The sequence below is a fragment of the Nelumbo nucifera genome, chromosome 2, assembly GCF_055504915.1.
Source record: "Nelumbo nucifera cultivar China Antique chromosome 2, China Antique-T2T, whole genome shotgun sequence".
Taxonomy (NCBI): Eukaryota; Viridiplantae; Streptophyta; class Magnoliopsida; order Proteales; family Nelumbonaceae; genus Nelumbo; species Nelumbo nucifera.
In genome coordinates this window covers 45,537,393-45,557,376 of record NC_142650.1, presented here as the reverse complement: position 1 = coordinate 45,557,376, position 19,984 = coordinate 45,537,393, and the positions used below count along the sequence as shown (strand labels likewise).

Below are 19,984 nucleotides of genomic sequence, written 5' to 3'. Positions count from 1 at the left end.
CTTGTTATGTAACCAGCCAATCAAGAGCTTTCCTAGGAAACATTTACCTGGGTAAGTGCATTTTCTCATGTTCTTTTATTTCCTAGGTAAATAAGGTAATGACCATTTTAACCATAAAAATTCATTATTGAAAAGGACATTTTTGTCCCATTCAAGTGTTAACAATTTTCCCCCTAGGTGGGAAAGTTATTTATCCACCTAAGAGATGGGTATCACTTAAATCTGAAAAATGAACATGGGATTATTGGTCAATGGGAACCAAAATCTCATATTGACCAACTTTCCCCCTCTCTCAAAATCCAAAAAAAGAACACCCCCTTAATTTTAAGTTGGTATGCTATGGTTCTCTATTATATTTGGTTTGCTCATAATGAATTTCGCTTTAAGACTGTGTTTGGTTTGAAGGAAAAAATAGGAAAAGGAAGGAAAGTATAGGAAAACCTATACAAACCAAACACAGCCTAAAGGAAAGAAGATATTGATTAATTGGATTATCATGAGAATTAAAAACTTGATGAGAACCATATCTACCATATCCTTACCTGATATCACGCCTCCTCAAGAGGTGCCCCACAAGAAATTCTCGTTGGCAGTGAAACCCCAAACTAATATCATTATATTTTCAGATGGGGGCCTTTCTAATGAAAATGCCTGTACTTTTGGAGCAATCTGTCTCACCCCATTTCTCTCCTGTTTAGGCATTATCGGTGGGAAGAAGCTGGCGTGGGTCAATAGAGAAAGCTGAACTTTGGGCTATCTAGGGTGCTGTCTCTTGCATTCCAGTTCTCTTTTGGGTCATCTCTTGGTGTTGCACTGGTGTTGCCTGTGCGCTAGAGAATAACGTGTTATTGCACTGGTGTTGCCTGTGGCTTTTACAAAAGACCAGAATTCTGCTCCAATCTTTTTTGTCCATGCTTTTCAAAATCGAATTGGACCAGACGGTTAGATCAGAAAAATTGGGACTGGTTTCGTTTTCCCTCAAAATCATTAATTTTGGTCAGCAAATCGTTGAATCAGCCGGTTAATCATTCGAACCGTTTAAATAGTTTTAACTATTTTTTAATTTTTTTTTTGTCAGAACGGGCCTCCAAACAATCAAACCGTTTGAACTGGTAATCGGACCCTAACTGATTCAGTCACCGATTCGTTTTTAAAAACTATGCTTTTGTCTATTAGCCAATGTTTTGTAAATAGAAAGTTTAACCAGCCAGCATATATAATGGCCCATAAGGCCAAAACTCTGAATCAGAAACTTTTCTATTTTGATAGTTATCCGCCCTGGATACCAGATATAAATAATTATATTTCTCTTTCGTTATTATAATATAATTGGTTTAGTTAATAATTATAAAGAAAAAGTAGTTTATCTTTATAAATTGGGCAATTTTTTAAACTAACCCTATTGTTGCTAATTGATAAACTGTACCATTTTTTGTTTAATTGTCTTACAATATCCTTGAGTTTTTTGGAATTGTCTAAAACCTCCAGAATACTAACACGGTTGACGGAATTATGAAAAAGACTACTTTACCCATTATTTTTTTTAATTTTCACAATAAAACATAAAAAAGGAGAAAAAAAGAAAGTTTCCAAGGAAAATGAAAGATTCACAAAGAATAAGTGACAGCATTCCCACACAACCAAGGCAAACCAACGCCACAAGGAAGAGTAAGTCGGACTCGCAAGGCAATCACCCCTTCCTTCCTCTTCTCTCCCCTCCAACTCCCCAACCAAAGCAACTTCCTTCCTCTTTCCTCTCTCTCTCTAACAACTCAGTCTCGCTCTCTCTTTACCTGTCAGAGAGAAGTTTCGGGCGACGAAGTCCGGCAAAAGTCCTAAAGACTAGACCCCCACCGCAACCTATTCCGCCGCCTCGTCGGCGAACTCCGACGCCTTGTCGCTCAAAACCATCAATGCCCATCGAAGTTCTAGAGAGATGCTCCTCCGAATTGATCCTTTACACCGTCAGGTTGGCCTTGAGCGACGACGAAAATCGTAGTACTTCAAAATCTGATGTTCTACTATATCGCCTCCAGACATGTATGGAGTGTTCACAGCAGCATCGTCTCCACTTATATCTCCGTCTCCCTCTTATCATAATATCAAGGTACAGCAAGTCAAATCTCTTTCACTCATCTCTATATTCACAAAATATAATTTCTTATATCTGTGTTCGAATTCCGACTCCGAGCTTCGATTTAGACTAAATTTGGGGGGTGGTGAAAATGCAGAGATAGAATGAAAAAGCGAAGGTGGTCATTCGGTTGCCATCCCACCATCGCCTGGTCCATTCCTGTATCACCACCATAGTTTGGGCAGTGGCCCATGGTTCCACCAACCCATTGTTAAAGTCACCTGTATCGCCCTCGTTCTCTACCATCAGAGTCCTCTTCTCCACTGTCATGTAGCAACGGAGAAGATTTATGTCTCCCAATTGTGGAATCGTCTAGTCCATTAATGTCGTATGTGATAGGTGGAGCCTACCAATCGGGTCGTTGAAAATGGGGCTTTGTTCGCCGGATTCAAGTTGGATTAAGAGGAGAGCTCCCCTGTTCGCCTAATGGTGAACCGAAAAAGAAGCTTAGTGAACTCATCGGAAAATGACTTTCGAAGTAGTTCTGGTAATAGAAAAACGGGGGCGTCGATTAGAAGCTCAGTCAGAGAGAGAGAATCGGTGAGAAAGAGGAGAGAGAGGTCGGAGTAGGAAGAGGTCGCCGCCGTTGGTTAGGTGTCGAGAGGGTTGGAAGGTAGTATTAGATTTTAAAAAATTACTAGTGGGGTGCACGTGCGTGTATGTTTCAGTTGCCAAGGTGTTCACGGTCCAGTTTAGTGCGATCTAGAGAAAATCTCTAAACTGGTAAATTACGGTTTGAGAATTTTTTAAATCAAATCAAACCGTTTTATTACAATTTGGTGCGATTTTTAATTCGGTTTGCGGATTTTGGGCCATTGTATGTTCTTTTGGGTTTGACCCAATTAGAAAGCTCAAATAGCTCCAATAAAACTTAAAAACTTTTATTTATTATTTTATTATAAAATAAAGCATTCATTATATATTTATAATTTTATGTATTTCATTATATATCATATATTCATATTATATATAATTTCGGTTTACAATTTACGGTTTGGTTCAGTTTATAAAATTAAATAAGTCAAACCAAAACTGTAAATCATAATTTAGAAATTCTCAAACCGAATGAAACCATTTCATAGGTATAAACCAAACCAAACCATAAACTCGGTTTGGTTCGGTTCAGTTTTGCGATTTGAACCGTATAATGAACATCCCTACCTATCAAAATAACATATTTGAATTGAAGTGATTTAAAAAAAAAAATGATTTTCAAGTACCAAAAATAATAATACACAAAAACAACCTGACAACGATAATAATGACTAAATTCACTATGAATTTATAATCCAACTTTAGCATTGTAATCATTATTTGAACAGTAATCAATCAAAGCTACTAAGCTAGCAAGTGAACATAATGAAAATGACTCAGTAGCACCACCTAACAGTTGAGCATGAAAAAATAACACAAATGGAAAATGTATCTTCAAATATTTTCGATCATTCTCTAATTTAAACTCCTCTTCATTACAAAAAAAAAAAAAACTCTTCTTCTTGTTTTCTTGTTTGATATATAAATTTAATAGCGGTATTCCTTCCATCCGAAAGCATTCCTTATAGACTAGCTCAAAACGACCATGTGAAAACATAAATAGTAGTCTTCCCAAAGTTGTTTAAAAGTGAAGAGTCAAACCACTATCTCAGTTGCAAGTTATAAGGTTGTATAATCACCTTTCTCTTCATATAATCTGCTATACACCCAATTAACCAAAAAAATCAGCATAAAAGAGAAACCAAAAGAGAGTGCAAGTTAAATCAAAATTTAGAATTTTAGACAAAATAAAAAAATAATAAACTAACTACTTTGTTGAGTGAACTCTTATTTTGGATTCTAAATTGATTGTGTAAAACGAAATAGCATTCAAATCCTATAACATACTACATCTCTATTTAGGTTCAAATTTGGAAGATTTTTATAAATATGATCACATTTTTATTAAAAATGGGGAGATACATCCATTCAAGGTATCAATCAAGTTTATCCTTGAAGGAAAAATTTTGAACTTATCATGATGATTTGATTCTATTTAATATCATGAAAACAATCCAGAGTAATGTGAGAGTTGTTCAGCCCAAGATTTTTAAAACTGACCCGAACAACGAATCGACAGGGATCCGGTTCCCGGGTCGAACGGTTTGACTGTTTGAAATGAACAAACGACCCATTCTAATAAAAAAATAAAAATAAATAAAAACTGGCTAAACCATTGAACGGTTCGAACAGTTCAACCACCCGGGTCAGCGGTTTGCTAACCAAATCTATGGTTTTGGGGGAAATAACACTTATAGGGTAAAACGGAACCGGTGACCAAATCTATGATTTTGGGGGAAATAACGGTTCTAGGGTAAAATGGAACCAGTCACTTGATTGATTCCCAGTTATTCCGGTCCGGTAACCATGGTTCAGCCACATTGATACTTGATAAAAATTTAACCAACATTATGGCTACCTTAATAGGGTAACCATTGCATGAAAAATTTGGATGTCCACGTATTCATGTATGTAGGGCTATAATAAATTTATATTATTAATAGGGATAAATTTAAAAATAAAAATCAGGGTGTTCAATGAAGAGCCATTAATCAGTCTCATTTTTAATAGTGGTAATAGATATGGTGTTATGTGTGTACAGAATTTAGCGAAACATTAACAGAGCTAATGTTGACGGTAGAAATAGAGCCAATCAATTGTCAAAAAATATAAGAATACTATAAGACTATAAGACAATAGTTATACAATAAGAGTACAATTTATCAATTAATTAAACAGTAAAAATAATTAAAGAAATTTGTCTTATAAATTTGGGTCCAGTGCAGATTCGGGCCGGAGCCCATCCCGGACCCAGTAATTTGCGCGCTGAGCTGGGCCAATAATGATCGCCCCCTTCTTCTCTAAAATACTAAAATCCTCTCCATAATAGTATGTATGTAGGAGAAGATGTCTCCAATTCACGGGGATTGTGTATTATGGGTAGGCGTGGACAGAAGATCCGGAGTCCTTTTTAATCCCCTCGCATGGACCAATAACCGCGAAGCACCAAAAAATCCAAACTCTCCAGCAGATTTTCGATCTTCAAATCGAACGACTAAGGAGTTTTTGCTTTGTTTTGTCGGGTTATGACTTATGACTTATGGGGTCACGCAACGGGGGTAGAGCCGTAGAGGTAGGTAGAGACCACCGCCCCACCCCACCCCACCCCACCCCAGAAAAACATTGGCCGTAAAGATTAAAGAACGTTTTTGGCAGGACACGTTAGCATAGGTGTGGGGGTAAAAGAGTAATTGCGCTCAACAATCTTTTGACCAAAAAGATAAATAAGAGACTGAATGGATTGACGTGGCATATCCAAGAACATTTCCAACAGCCAAAGTTTTCTCCATCAGACCATCACCATACATACCCGTAACCCCCACCAACCAACCTGAGGACAGCGGAGTTTGATGGATCCCAAGTCACTAAGCTTGCTACAACGAGTCAGAGACCCTATGTGGCTATGTCCCTTAAGACAAAAACAAGGCATTGCCACATCAGCAAATTTGCAGTAACAATTTTGTTTTAAGTTTTTAACAAGGGTATGTTGGTCTCGTCGGTTTCCCTCGTCACCATTGAGAGATCATTTTCTAATTTCTGCCCCGTATTACAGTATTACCGAGCAATTATAGATCCTATTTGAAGAGTTTGAAGAAGTAGACGAAGCAGAAGAGAAAAGGAAGAAGAGGAAGAAACTCGTCGTCATTCTGCCCAACGACTCTCAACTGACATCTCTCTTTTCTTCCCGTAAAACGATCCACGAAACTTGTAAGCTCCCTCACCATAAATTTCCCCATGTTGAGTTAAAAATCTCCCATGTTTTATTGGTTTTCCATATAGCCATGGTTTGGATTTGTGTTTTGTTTGCTGATGGCAATTCTCAGGCGATCGATTGATTCATGAATTATGAAATCTGATTTGTTTCTTGCAGAATGTTCTTGAATTTCTGGGGTTCATAGACTATTGATGTAATTTCGTTCTACTTATCTGAATCTTCTCTTGGAGTTATTTTCTAGTTTAATTCGTTCATTTTTCCTAATTTTGAATGAAACGCTGTTTCAGAGAGTCATTTCCTGACTATTTATAGCCTCTGTTTTCTGTTTTTAATTGCCGTAATTTATAGTCAATCTACATGGCATGCCTCTCGACAGCATTCATTGTTGCGTGAAACTAACACAATCAGGAAAATTTTCTACTGATATTCAATGCAGAATTAGGAATAAAAAATTCCAAATAGATGCCGATACAAATGAGATTCACAGGGTTTTTGTTTTTAATTTGGCTTACACAAAATTTTCATTGTATCGCTTAAATTAGAATTAGGATAACTATGGAAATGAAGAATATTCTTAGTGATTGATTCTTTTGGGGGTGAGTAATTGATTGAAAAGAAAAAGGTATGGTTTAAAATGTGTACTTGTTTCTTAATGTTTCCATGATATATTTCCATTTCCATAGGTACCAACATAAAATATTACTGGAATTGATATATTTCCCTAGTAAAAACTGTCACGCTATATGGAATATATGAGATGGTATTATAACATAAGTTGGCGGCAATATTGTAGACATGTAGAGTAGCAGTATTACTGTCCGCCTAATGGATAGGATGATCACTTTGAACCAACTCAAAATTCTTTTCAGACATGAAATTAAATTTTAGATTTTGTTTGTGTGATAGATTATTTGGTTGATCTATTAGAACCACTTGTACTTTAAATTTTGTTTATATGAGTTTAAATTTTGTTTGGACTCAGTCTATTATGTGGTTTTGATTCTTAAAATTTAGAAGACAATTGTGCAGCATATTATTTTGCCTATTAATTTCTTAGCTTTGTTCAGCGGTTTGGAACAAGATAATAATTTAAAAGGATCTGCCGTTTTTTTTGAAATAATTTATAAGGGTCTAACTATGCTTCTTTTATCATTTCATAAAATAACATTCCATATTTTTTCCTATTTCACAATGTTTCCACCATGTCTTTATTTTTACAGTATTTCCATACAACATTTCTGACATGCTTCCTATATTTGGATGACTGATATTTCCAACAACACTGACATTTTAAACCTTGGAAAAGGGGAAAGGAGGAAAGGTAATGAGAACCACAAGTTGAGGTCCAACATTAAATTTAGTGGTTTCTTAGTTCATACCACTGGACTAATGCCTGGCCACAAGCTGCTTACTGAGCCAACCTCAGATTACTCATAAACTATTCCATGATCAAGTTCCCTGATGTCAAACACAAGATAGATAAAATATCTGCTATTTGTACATGATGAGCACTGATGACAATGCTTCAATAATTTGAAGAAACATAATTAAGACATAATAGTTGATTTTTGGTTTATAAGCTTTCAAGAGGGGTGAGGGCAGATGAGAAATGGACATTCTTTTACCATACATATTCACAGAAAATAATCATTTATGTGGTTACTTTTATTCTAATCAGGGCCTGCTTTGGTTTCAATCCATAGAATATTGTTTGGTTTTCTGCAAAGAGCAATACTTACTGAAGAATGCTGTATTTGGTTCAAAATGTGTTCTCGAGTTTGACACAATATTCTACAGCTCTGTCAATACCGTTGGTTTGACTTTTGAGTTGATTCATTCTACCGAGATGGGGACCATCCACCGAAGGTGTGTATGCCATATTCTTTGAGCTATATTTACCCAGAAATTTACTTTTCTTGGTTATAAACTGCTAGTGAATATTCTGGAATCTCCTTTTCTAGGACCTTCTACACACTTTTAAGTTGGATTTTCATGCTGATATTTTTCAGAATAACTTAATTGGTTATTCTGTTTTCTTTGCAGTGGGGTTCTTAAAAAATCAAATGACAGTGCCAGACTTATTATTGCAACTGTTATGGGAGTTGTCTTTGGATTTTTTGTTGGTGTTTCATTTCCGTCTATTTCAGTTTCCAAGGTATATTGAGATTACCATTGTCATCACATATTTTCCATAATGAGGCCTTTATAACCTGTCTTTTTGTGAAACTTTGCAGCTTAACTTACACTCTGGCTTTCTATCATCCATCGATGTGGCCGTTCTTGACGAAAATAGATCTGGCAGATTTTCTAGGCCTGATCTTAGTAAAAACAACGCTTCAGATTCGGATATTCCAAAGGTACTCATCCATTTAACATTTACTTGTAGTTGGTTATGACGTTATGCTCTATTTGTACTTTACATGAGGTAGGCAATTTTGAAAGGTTAGTCATTTCCTTTCTAACCAGTCCTTAAAACCATGAGTTTGAGATATACTGATTATTGTGGTAGTTCACTAATTCTTTTTTTATTCCATTTTGCAATAAAATTTTGAATTACCATGTTATGGATTCAAAAAGTTAAGGCTGCCATTTCCTTAAGAGGGCGGTCTTTATTACTTTTTTTCTTTTCAGTTTTAAAACTTGTTCATATGGGAATGCCTTGGGTGTGGGATACATGGGTCTGGAGCCTTCATAACTTGCCACCTGTCAAAAATTTTCAAGAATCAGGGCTGGGTTTTTCAAACTATCCCAACAAAACTGTGCTTACACTATAGATCAATTTAACCAGATGACTTTTAACCATCTGATTAGGAGATTATTTGTAGGATTTCCATCTAACTGTAGGAAAAACATTTCTCCCCAATTTATTTAAATGCACGAAAACCTTCCATAGAAAATGATTTTTGGCTTTGCTGAACTTCTAAGTAGGACCCATCTGATTTCATTTACAGTTTCAGACTTAACTTCTATATTTATTGTTCTTGGATTGAAAAGCAGTGCGCTAGTATTGTCAGGATTATCTTTTCCCCTTATTGCATTTAAATATGGTGTATACTATTTTATGCCCCTGTTATTCAGAATTAGAACATTAGTAGTTTCCAATACAATCATAAAATCTATTTTGATTGCACCACTGATAAAAAGAGGTAAGACCCATCAGATGGCAGGTTATGAGGATCCTAGACCCATATCAGGTCCTGTATCCCAAGACCCCAGCTTTGTCCCAAACAATGATATATATTTCTTTACCTTTTCAAAAAATATTATGTATTTCTTTATTTGGTAATTAGGACTTCAAAAATGGATTTCTTTTTTCATTTTGCGTTATTCTGCAGTTGTTTTTTAAATTTCAAACTTGTTCTTTCTGCTTATCTATCATGGGACTATAATTGCCTTCATTAAGCTTATCAATATCACTTGTAACAGAACAATTATCAAGTTCTTTGTGGTTGTTTTGAGCTATGCAACTATAATGTCACCTTTGCACCTATTTCAAAGGCCTGGAGAAGTGCTTGATTGACACCATATTGGAAAGTATGATCATGCCGGTGTGAAGCATTTATTATCCAGTTAATAAAGTGTCATTAAACAATGGAGAGTCACAAAGAAATGATAGGTCTGATTTCCAAGAGTCTTTGGCAATTCTGATCAACTTGGCACCCTTCCTACCTATAAGGAAATTTTTGATGTAGGTTCTTCCCTATAGTCTATCCTAGACCTCCTAAAGAGGGAGCTAGTTTGGTGTTAACTTATTTCCCATATTACTTTTCTTTAGGGTGAACATGGCATCATTCTTATCAATCAGTGTAACTGTCAACTCTAAGTGCTAGGAGTTGTTCACTGGTCAATATTCTGAGCTGGCACCTCCAGATGGATTCTGAATAAACCAATGCTTTTAAACTTGGAGTGGATGCCAAACAACTGGAGCTGATGGTTCATAGCTGAGCAGTTCAACCCCTGAACTGGTGTGACAAAACAATGAAAAAAAAAAGAAAAGAAGTGCTAAATAAGTGAAGAAAATGTTAAAAGGAAGATAAAGGGGATAATATGATGGTCAAATGATTCAGTGCTTGCCCCTGGTCCAGATTTCAAAAATATAGCAATAAATTTAAATTCCTTTAAGGCAGTTCATTTGCTGTCCCCAAGTACTAGCCTAATGGTTACTGACCTGCCTGTGACCTGGGTTATGATGTTGATTGAACAACCTCACACACTGCAATTTCCATTTCACTGGATTACCTATCAAATGTTTAATGCTGTTTCCTGTATTGAACTTTTCATGATATGAGAATTGAAAGAATAGTTAAGATTAAGAAATATTTTCTACTCCATTGAATACTGGAGCAACTTGGATATCAATCCAGTAAACCTTTTTGCTTTTGATTGATGCATTAGAATTGAAAAATATTTTTCTTGTTTTGAGCATTTTGTTTTGTGGAGCTTCTACTGTAGCAATTTTAATGCATCATTGCTTATATAATATATATTTATATTTTATTTAGGGCTGCTAACTTCCTAGTGCCTTACTGATATGCACCAGATATATGTTCCAACAAATCCTCGTGGTGCAGAGTCATTGCCCCCTGGTATAGTTGTGCCTGAAACAGATTTTTATTTGCGCAGATTATGGGGTGATCCGAATGAGGTATATTTTCATTACTGTTGGTAACAGCTATATATATATATATATAGTTATATACATGTATGTATGTATGTATGTATGCATGTGTGTGTATGCGCGTGTGTTTTTACCATATTTTACTTTTTTTTTTGCATGTCTTCATGATTGGAGGGGCTCTGGGTGGGTAAATAGGGAGAATGGACAGGGCAGAGACATGTGGTTGTGTACAGAGGGTGATCATGGACCTGGCCAGGCTGGGCTTCTGGGCCTATGCCTTATAAATATATCATATTAAATATGTACATTATATGACATTATTTATGTATAAATACATATAACGTTGTCTTCTTTCCTTTAGCTGCTCTTTTTGTATCTTTTCCTCTTCTCCAGATTATCTATGCACAGGTGCATACATCTGTTGCAAGGAAGATATAGGTCACAATGACCAATGAGCAAGCCACAATGAGATTTCAACTATCAGACTTTTTGGTATTTGGATGCCTAAGTTGATACTTAGGGATGTCAACGGGTCAGGTTTGGGTTGGGACAGGGTGTTCCTAGTCCCAAACCGATTATTAATTGGGACAAAATCACGGATCCAGAACCATCCCGGTTAATAGTCGAGTCTATTGGGTCTGGACCCAATAGACCTGACTATATTGAAAACTATATTTATTATTTAAATAATAACTTAAAACTTATATTTTGATAATATAACCTTAATAAAAATGATAGTAAAATACTAAGTTATTTATATGTTAATAAATTAAACATTTTAAACTAATATTATCTATCCAATTTACCATTTCAAACATAAAATATTTGGTTTGGGTCTGAATTGGTTTGGGACAGGCAGGAACCGTAACTGACCCAATTATTAATCAGAACAAAATCATGGGACCTGAACCGACATAATCGGTTTGGTTCAGTTTGGGCAGTCAGGTATAACCAACCTATTGACAGCCCTATTGATACTTATGAAGTCTTATGAGATAAAAGCTTGTTTTTACGTCCAAATAGTCTGTATTTGAAGTCTAATTGGACTATCATGTCAGATTTGTTTGGTGGGGCGGCAGTTGCAACTTCTTCCCTTTGGACATGGTTATGAAGAGTATTCTCTTCATTATGAATTCTAAATGTTAAAAGAGTAAAAAAAGCACCTATTTACATGAACAATAAGTGGTGACTTGATCACTTATTGATTAGAGCAAATTTCAGATATTAGTGGGCCTATCAGAGGCATAAACCAAATAAAAGGGGGATAACCAGTTATCTTATTAGTTTCAGACATAAGTGACAATGTTTCAGTCTTCAAAATGGCACATTTTTTCTTCTGTCTCTGGGTGAAAGTTTGTAGATGATAAGACCTATCTATAATGACTGAAAACTGCAGGATCTCAAAACCAAGCCAAAGTACCTGGTGACATTCACAGTTGGGTTTGATCAGAGGAATAATATTGACACAGCTGTTAAAAAGGTTCTGTCTACACATGTATCATTATCTTTGATCTTCTTGTTTCTTTTCCAAAGATGCTGAGGTTTATTTCTTTCACATATCCTTGCAGTTTTCTGAGGATTTCACAATTTTGCTTTTCCATTATGATGGCCGGACAAGTGAATGGGATCAATTTGAATGGTCAAAACGTGCAATTCATGTTAGTGTGAGGAAGCAAACAAAATGGTATTATTTTCTTGCATATATTTGGAGTTCTTATTGTTCTATTTTTTCTGGTTGGAAAAGTGTTTTTGTATAATTTTCAATGATCAAAGATTTTGTTAATAACATGAAGTGAAATTGAACCCCACTTTGAAATATATCCAAAGGAGGTGAAAAGCACAACAACATGCTGAGTATATAATCACAATGATAAAGAAAAGATGACAGATGAAGATAAAGAAGAGAAGCTACAATCTGCCCTATGGATTAGTCCCAGGCCAGGTGCCCCTCCAAACCAACTCAGCCCCACCTACTCCTTGTTAATATGTCAGCAATATCATTGGAAAATCTTGGATTCCATCTGAATGAGTTGTTCAATCTATTTTCCAAATCTTTTGTTTTTCTTATATGGTGTCTCATGTTCCATGGTTCTCCCATTCCATTTTTCATCAAATCTAATACCACCACTTAGCAATATCTTGTAAGCAGGTTCTTCCATCCAAAAGAATAAGCTAATCTAATCCCTTGGTGCAGGGGTTTAAGTTACTACTTTCAAGTTTCAAGAATGTCCTTCCCCTTTCGATTCCAAGTAACCTAAGAGGATGTTTTCAGATGCATTCCTGAACACACCTACAATTCCCAAAGAACTAGGATTAGAGTACAACCATCAAAGTTTAACTTGATAATGGCTTCAAGGGGAGTTGTCCAAGTTTGTTTTGCAATACTTATCTTCTAATAGGTGTAAAACTACTATTATTAGCCATCCCTTATATAGATCTAATGGAAAACCCTTACTGAAACCAAGTGAATTGAAGTTGAATCTTCTAGCTCCTTATTCGAAAAAATACAAGTCTTTCTTTCAGTCTAGATACTCCATGATAGCTACTATTGAACACCTCTATTCTATATAAATTTCCCCTTTCCTTAGTGATGTAAAATGAGTTTGAACAGCTCCAATATATCAGCTGGTGGAGAGCAAGTAATGCCAAAGAAAAGGAAGGTGGTTCCATATGCTCAAAGTGAGGGTAAAACAAGAATGAGTAACATTCCCACCAAGCTTTTCACTGACATTACAACATGTCACCACTCACCAGTGTTAATTATCTTCAAGGCTGCTTCAAAAAAAAAAAAAAAAAAAGATCCTAGTCAGGGTACATAGGGCCATCCCATATGGCCTTGGGTGGGAAAAGGAAGAGGGGTAGGGGAAGAGTCTAATACTTTATAGAAAGAGGCATAGGAGAAGCTTTCAAGAGGATTGTGATTCTGATTCTGAACCAAACAGACTATGGGAATATACCATTTTGATTCTGATTCTGATTTTGAGGGATTGTGATTCCGATTTCAGACTATGAACTAAGCAGACCCTAGATATCCCATAAAAACGGGAAAACTTATGAGAAAGTACAAAATATCATATTTGCAATTTCTTAAAATAAAACCATCATATTTAAATATTGAACTGTTAAAATAAAACCATCATATTTAAATATTTGCAATTTCTTAAAATACGAGAAAGTATTCAATTAAGTATCATCATCATAATTATATAAGTATCACCAGCCATCAATATAATACTTGCAAAGTTGCAAATCAAAATTTTAGAATGAGCAATTCACATAAATTGCACAATATTAACATAAATGAGTGTCCTCCCATATTCAAATGAATATAATGCATAAAAGAAATCAAAGCTATGGTGCCTCCACTTCTATTTAACATTTTATTTTAATATTATACTAAACAAATATGGAGGGCTTTAATCCTAAGAATTATGTAAACATATAATGGAGAGCACAATAAAATTGTTGCTTCATATATATATATATATATATATATATATATATTTGAGAAAAGGTAAGATCATACAAGGTATACGTCTCCAGGCATTTTTTGTAGCACCTCCACTGGAGGTGTACACCTCTAGTGCCTGTTAGATCATCGTCCTTGATGATGCACCTCTGCTGGGATCTGAATCTTAGTTATTTTCACTTTGCAAGTGTTTGCTTTTTCTTGTAGAGTCCAGATTATGTTTTCTGCATCCTCAGATGTAAACCTTTACCTTCACATATGCACAATAACCTTTGTTCTGACCCACTACATCCTTTTTATCTGGTGTAGGTGGTATGCAAAACGATTTTTACATCCTGATGTAGTAGCAGCTTATGATTACATTTTTATTTGGGATGAAGATCTTGGAGTTGAACATTTCAATGCAGAGAAGTAAGGGGACCGTTTTAATTAATTATTGATTCTTGTATTTTTCCATGCTTTGTGTTCTATGTTTTCAAATTTTGTTGATGATGTTAGGTTCCTTGAGCTGGTGAAGAAACATGGCTTGGAGATATCCCAACCAGGACTTGAGCCAAATAATGGACTGACATGGCAGATGACTAAAAGGAGAGGTGACAGTGAAGTTCACAAGTAGGATAACTATGATATTGTATCCTTTCTTATACTTTTTTTGCCAATCCTTTTATTTTAATTATTGGGAACATAACTATAATTCTTATGGTAGTAACATTTTACTGTCCTATTTGTATGCAGGGAAACAACAGAGAAACCTGGCTGGTGTAGTGATCCACATTTGCCTCCATGTGCAGCGTATTCTCTTTCTCTCTCTCTCTCTCTGCCTCTGGGAAAAATGGTTTCCTGATTGGGTCAAGTAGGGATACCTACCCTATTTCTGTTACATGGGCAGCTTCAGACTGATCCAAATTGTCTACTAAGGGACCCTCTGGATCAGTGACATGCTTAATTATCCAATCTACATCAGCCCTATAGGGTGGGGAGAGGAACATAGGGAGTCCTTTTGGTCTCTAAACTCATTCTCCATGGAGATCTCTGGGTTGATTAGACTGCACTAAATGACCCAATTAGCATATTTGGTGGAAATGGTCACCTAAAAATAGTGGAATAGGGATTGTTTAGAATAGGATTCATGTAATCAGTGGCGTATAGTTGGGATGAGGCTTTATCGAATTGTATTGAGGGGTTGTTTCACAAAAGATCAGGAAATTTGTGTCAAGATATTGTAAGAAACTGTGAAACATTGGAAAACTTCCAAGTACTTGAAAATTTTCTTTTCTATTCGAAGAAATGATAAATGAAGCATAGATAACACCTATAAAATAAAATGTTGTTATAAGCTATCATACAAGACAAGGAAAAGAAGGCAAATAGAGAAAGCTACTTGCTGTTGACAAATTATCTTGCTTCAACATGGAATATATGTTTTAGACATGGATTTGCGCAACTATACCAAATGAGCATCAGAGATTAGGACTTGATGCCTGGTTACTACATTATGCATGAGTTTAAATATTGCCAAAAAGGAAATGAAGAAAAACTCAAAGAAATTGCCATCCATAACCATGAAACTCAAAAAAAAAGGCTTAAAACGATGATGATGGTGGTAGTGGTGGTAGGGAGTTATTTTGGCGCTTACCATTTTTGATAAAGAGGAAACCCCTAATCATTGGTCTAAAAATACACCCCCAGAATGGGAGCATCCCAATTTTGATAATGGGAGCACACTCCAGTCATTAGTCAAAAATGCATGTTTTAAAAGAGAAAAGCACCTCCATTTTTTTTTTTTTTATCATTACTGATAGGGATTTCTTTGTCTTTTCACTAGGGATGTTCCCAGTTGATCAAAAGTTGGGTGTGCCGAAGTCAGTCCCCATAATTTTTTTTTTTAAGAAGACAATGAAATATTTGAATTAATCACAGAAAGAAAGGGAAGACAGGTAGCTCTTCCAGCATGTATATGGAGGAGCTATACGTGGCACACAAAAACCATGTCTAAAAACAGAAAACAGTTAATCAATTACAGAAAAGGGTGTCGGTCTCAGAAATAATGGGATGATTCTTGCAGTGTATTTTCAATAAAAGTTAACTTTGCTAAAAAAATTATTGTTTGAATAACATTTTTCGTCAATATAGATAGACATTATTATTTTAATAACCACAGAAATGAAGTTTGATTGAAATGACATGAAACATTGAAGCATTGAAATGTGTCCAGAAACATTATGGTTATATTTTGTGGCTGTACATGAGGAAATAAAAATTTCTTTAGGGAGAATATTAGGGAATATTTTGATTATTAATCCATACTCTTTTCAAGAGAAGAAAAAGAAGGTTGTCTTTGTGCAGTACTCACCCATGTTTCTTGCATTTATACTTCTCTGCTTTGGTAGTAAATTTTGTTTTCTTCATTGATTCAGTTTTGTGGAAATTATGGCCCCCGTGTTTTCACGGAAGGCTTGGCGTTGTGTGTGGCATATGATTCAGGTACCATATCTGGCACCTCATTGTCTCTTCAGTTGAATGCCTTTAAGTCTTCACCTACTGTTACAGTAATTTAGATATTGTGCTTGTAGAATGACTTGGTACATGGATGGGGATTGGACTTTGCACTAAGAAGATGTGTGGAGGTCAGTGGCTTCTGTTTATTCTATCCTTTCCCTTCGCTTTCCTTTATCTGGCTTTACTTGATTATATTTCATCCACCTTGTGTCAATCAGTCATTACCATTTATTTTTTCTCAATTATCATTTTCTACACAAACAATTTTGCTGCATTTTCTTTTTCTATGAAATGAATGGTACACTGTGAAGGTGACATTATATTGTAATTTTTTTCTGGTTCTTGGATCTGGTAAATCAAATATTTTAAAAGACTGAATTGTCTTCAAGTCATGGAGGTTTCCATCTGATCCTACTAGTGGTTGACACTCTAAATAAAAATAACTACTTTGACAAATATTTGGCATTTTGGATTAGTCTTCTCACCACTAAAGAAAGGATATTTTGCCTGTAGGCAGGATGGGCCAATCAATTGTCCAGTGGGGTATCTTGATGCCCTGTCAAATTTGATCATACTTATCACTACAAACAGCTTTTTTTTCCTGTTTTTGCCATTCATTCCTTACATGTTTTTCTGTCTTTAATCTGCACAGCCTGCTCATGAGAAGATTGGTGTGGTTGACTCTCAGTGGATTGTTCATCAAGTCATACCTTCTTTGGGGAACCAGGTCAGATACTGTCCGTGAACTTTCAAGTGATGGCAACAGTTATCACTAATGACAATTGACAAGGATTTCAAGTTGTAGCCTAAGCATCAAAATGAATTTGTTGGTTGTTCTTCACATGTCAAGTGGGGTTTTGTGCGGTGTAATTTTCTAATAGTCACCTGTTAATATGAACAGTCACATTTTGTTAGGGCTGCAAGTTGTGCTGGGTTAGGTCAGGTTGAGGTCAACCCTAGCCCAACCTAAGATGTTGAACCCCCAAACCTAACCCTAATCTAATCTGACCTGCAACGCAATATAGTAAACCATAATGTAACCCAATCTAGAATTCCTCAACCCTAACCTACAATGAAGGTAATGTCAGGTTGTGTTGGGTTGGGTTTAGGTTGTCAATTTCTCAAACTTCTTTTTTGCTTTAAAATATATTCACATCTCAGGCTGGTTAACCGTTAGCCGATTAGAGTTACTTAAACATTAGTAGGGGGCAAAGTTATGGTGCTTCAGGAGTACTAAACTTAAACAAAAAATTCTTAGTCTTAGAATTTTTGGGGCATATGCAATGCATCTATCTTAGGTTTCAGTTTGGGCCAAGATGCACAAGTCTTCAACCCAAACCAAAAGTTAAACCAGGTTCATATTTTTTAACCTTAACCCAATCCAACTTTTCTGTTAGGTTTGGGTAACCAGGCCCAAGTTGTACCCCCATATGTGACTGACAAATGTAGAATCAGCAGCTTTTTTTCATGTCTTCAATGAACTTATCCGTTGACTTGTTATCTTGGCAGGACTGACCATCCATTTTATATGTCTCTGTCATTCCCTATATATGATACCTTCCCGTCATTGTTGCATAATTTCCATGAGATCCTTTGTTTCTAATTTATCTGACCTGCTTCCTGAAGTTAACTTTTTCATGACTTGGACTTTATCTGGATTTGCAGGGTGAGCCCCAGAAGGGGAAAGCCGCATGGGAAGGGGTATGCTTTCTGACCAATTGATATTCATGTTTTCTTTACTCCACAAGATACATTTACTTTAAAGTGGTTAGCTTTCTATTTAGAAATTCATTCAGAATCCATTTATGTTATCAAATCTGAGCAATGTTGCAAACCTACAATTGAATGTTGGAAAGCTATGGGTGCCCTCCTAAGCATGTCTAGGGATGTCAATTTCTACCCTACCCAGTGGGTACCTGCCCCTACTCTCCCTAATGGGGTGTTTTTTTTTTTTTTGCTTGAAGGATGGGTTTTGGGATTCTACAACCTGTACAGGTACTGGTAGGGTACAGTATTAGGCTAAACCCGACTCTCCCCAACCCGCATATTGTTGGAAAGCATATCAACTTTATGTACTAGGTATTGAATTTAATAATATTTTGAATTTTATGTGAAGGATAATTGATAGTATACGTGTTTTCTACATGTCTTAATCAAATAATTAGAAATTTTGTTGTTTGTTTGTGTTATTTTACTTATTTATTGTTTATATATGACAAGAAATAATAGGAAATTAGATGTGGGTTCTAAACCCAACCTGTCCCTACCCTTGAAGGTGGAGAGGGTAGGGTCGGGGAGGGTTTTGCATTTTTCATGTATGGGGAGGGTTTGGATTCTCAAAATCCAACCCGTCATGGGTTTTGGGGCAGATACGAGTTGGGAGGTGGGTTGAGTCTAGAATTTACAAAACCCTCCCCGGACCCACTGTGTTGCCATCCCGAAACATGTCCTATTTTCCTACTGAATTGGTCTGAAGTTATAGATTGCCTACATAAAAAAAAAACTACACGATCAAAGGAAATCAAAGAATATTTTATGTATTTATTGGAGAGAGGAAAAGAGGTGGTGGAGCATTCTCATGGCAACACTACTCTTAAGATAGAAAAGTCATCACCAATGTTGATCCAAGATAGAATATATTCTTTTTATTTGACCAATGAACTCATGAAAGGTTTCTTTTTGCTTCTTCAGCTCCATTGCATTTGGAGAGAGGGAAAGAGGTGGGGGGGATCCTCTATATCAGGAGTTTAACTTTTTAAGCTCCTTTATTCCCTGTGTCATGTGGCTATGATTATTTAATATGGAGATGAGAAGTTGTCTTTATCTTTTCCAATTCTTTTTCATTTTGTGAATCAACTGAAAGTGCACGAGGTTCTCTAAATCAATTTTTTGTTTCTCTTCCTACAAAACAGGTAAGGGAGAGGTGTAGAAGTGAGTGGGCGGAGTTCCAAAATCGTCTTGCCAATGCAGACAAGGCATACTTGTCACAGATGAGTTAAGGGATGACTTTGAAATGACTTGGATACTTCTATCCGTGCTCTGTTTCCTTGTTCCTCGCCTTTTGTGAATGTATTCAGATATTCAATTTTTTAAGTGGAATTTTCTTCCTTTATCAGAATAACTGGCCACATGTTCCTGTTTGGATCTAGATTTATGAAAGGGAAGAAAATTTCACTCTGTTCATAAAAATACTCTTAGTGCAAAGTCTAATTACTTCTTTTCCATTTAATTTTGTTATCTCCTTTTGCTTTGTTGTCACAAAATTTGGAAGATTCTAATCTCCGCTTGAAATCATTGCATACGATTGCCTGGTGTTTCCTAGTTTACCTCTTTCAAGAACTTGCCCACGTAGTCATCTTTTCACAAACTACTCAGAAGATTAACACCGAGCCTAGTTTCAAAAATTTTATTTTCGTTTTTCATGGTCACTCTGCAAGACATTAGCAAATTATTAAG

At 35.8% G+C, this 19,984-nt stretch overlaps 1 protein-coding gene across 8 annotated transcripts; it reads left to right on the top strand.

Moving 5' to 3' along the window:
• The first annotated feature begins 1,741 nt into the window (after nt 1-1,741).
• LOC104602608 (uncharacterized) lies at nt 1,742-19,757 on the top strand. Of its 8 annotated transcripts, none has more exons than XM_019198648.2 (16): nt 1,742-2,107; nt 5,781-5,935; nt 7,740-7,808; nt 7,986-8,097; nt 8,177-8,299; nt 10,483-10,587; nt 11,957-12,040; nt 12,129-12,244; nt 14,339-14,440; nt 14,528-14,641; nt 14,765-14,821; nt 16,447-16,513; nt 16,603-16,656; nt 17,181-17,255; nt 18,194-18,229; nt 19,441-19,757. In XM_019198648.2, exons 3-16 carry the CDS (start codon nt 7,789-7,791, stop codon nt 19,525-19,527), a joined length of 1,152 nt encoding a protein of 383 aa, XP_019054193.1. In that variant the 5' UTR covers nt 1,742-2,107; nt 5,781-5,935; nt 7,740-7,788; the 3' UTR covers nt 19,528-19,757. The 8 variants fall into 8 exon arrangements, with proteins under 8 accessions (XP_019054193.1, XP_088754057.1, XP_088754060.1 ...); XM_088897931.1 differs by having other exon boundaries at nt 7,621-7,808; XM_088897934.1 differs by lacking the exon at nt 1,742-2,107 and adding an exon at nt 19,220-19,248 and having other exon boundaries at nt 5,732-5,935.
• Nucleotides 19,758-19,984: the final 227 nt, after the last annotated feature.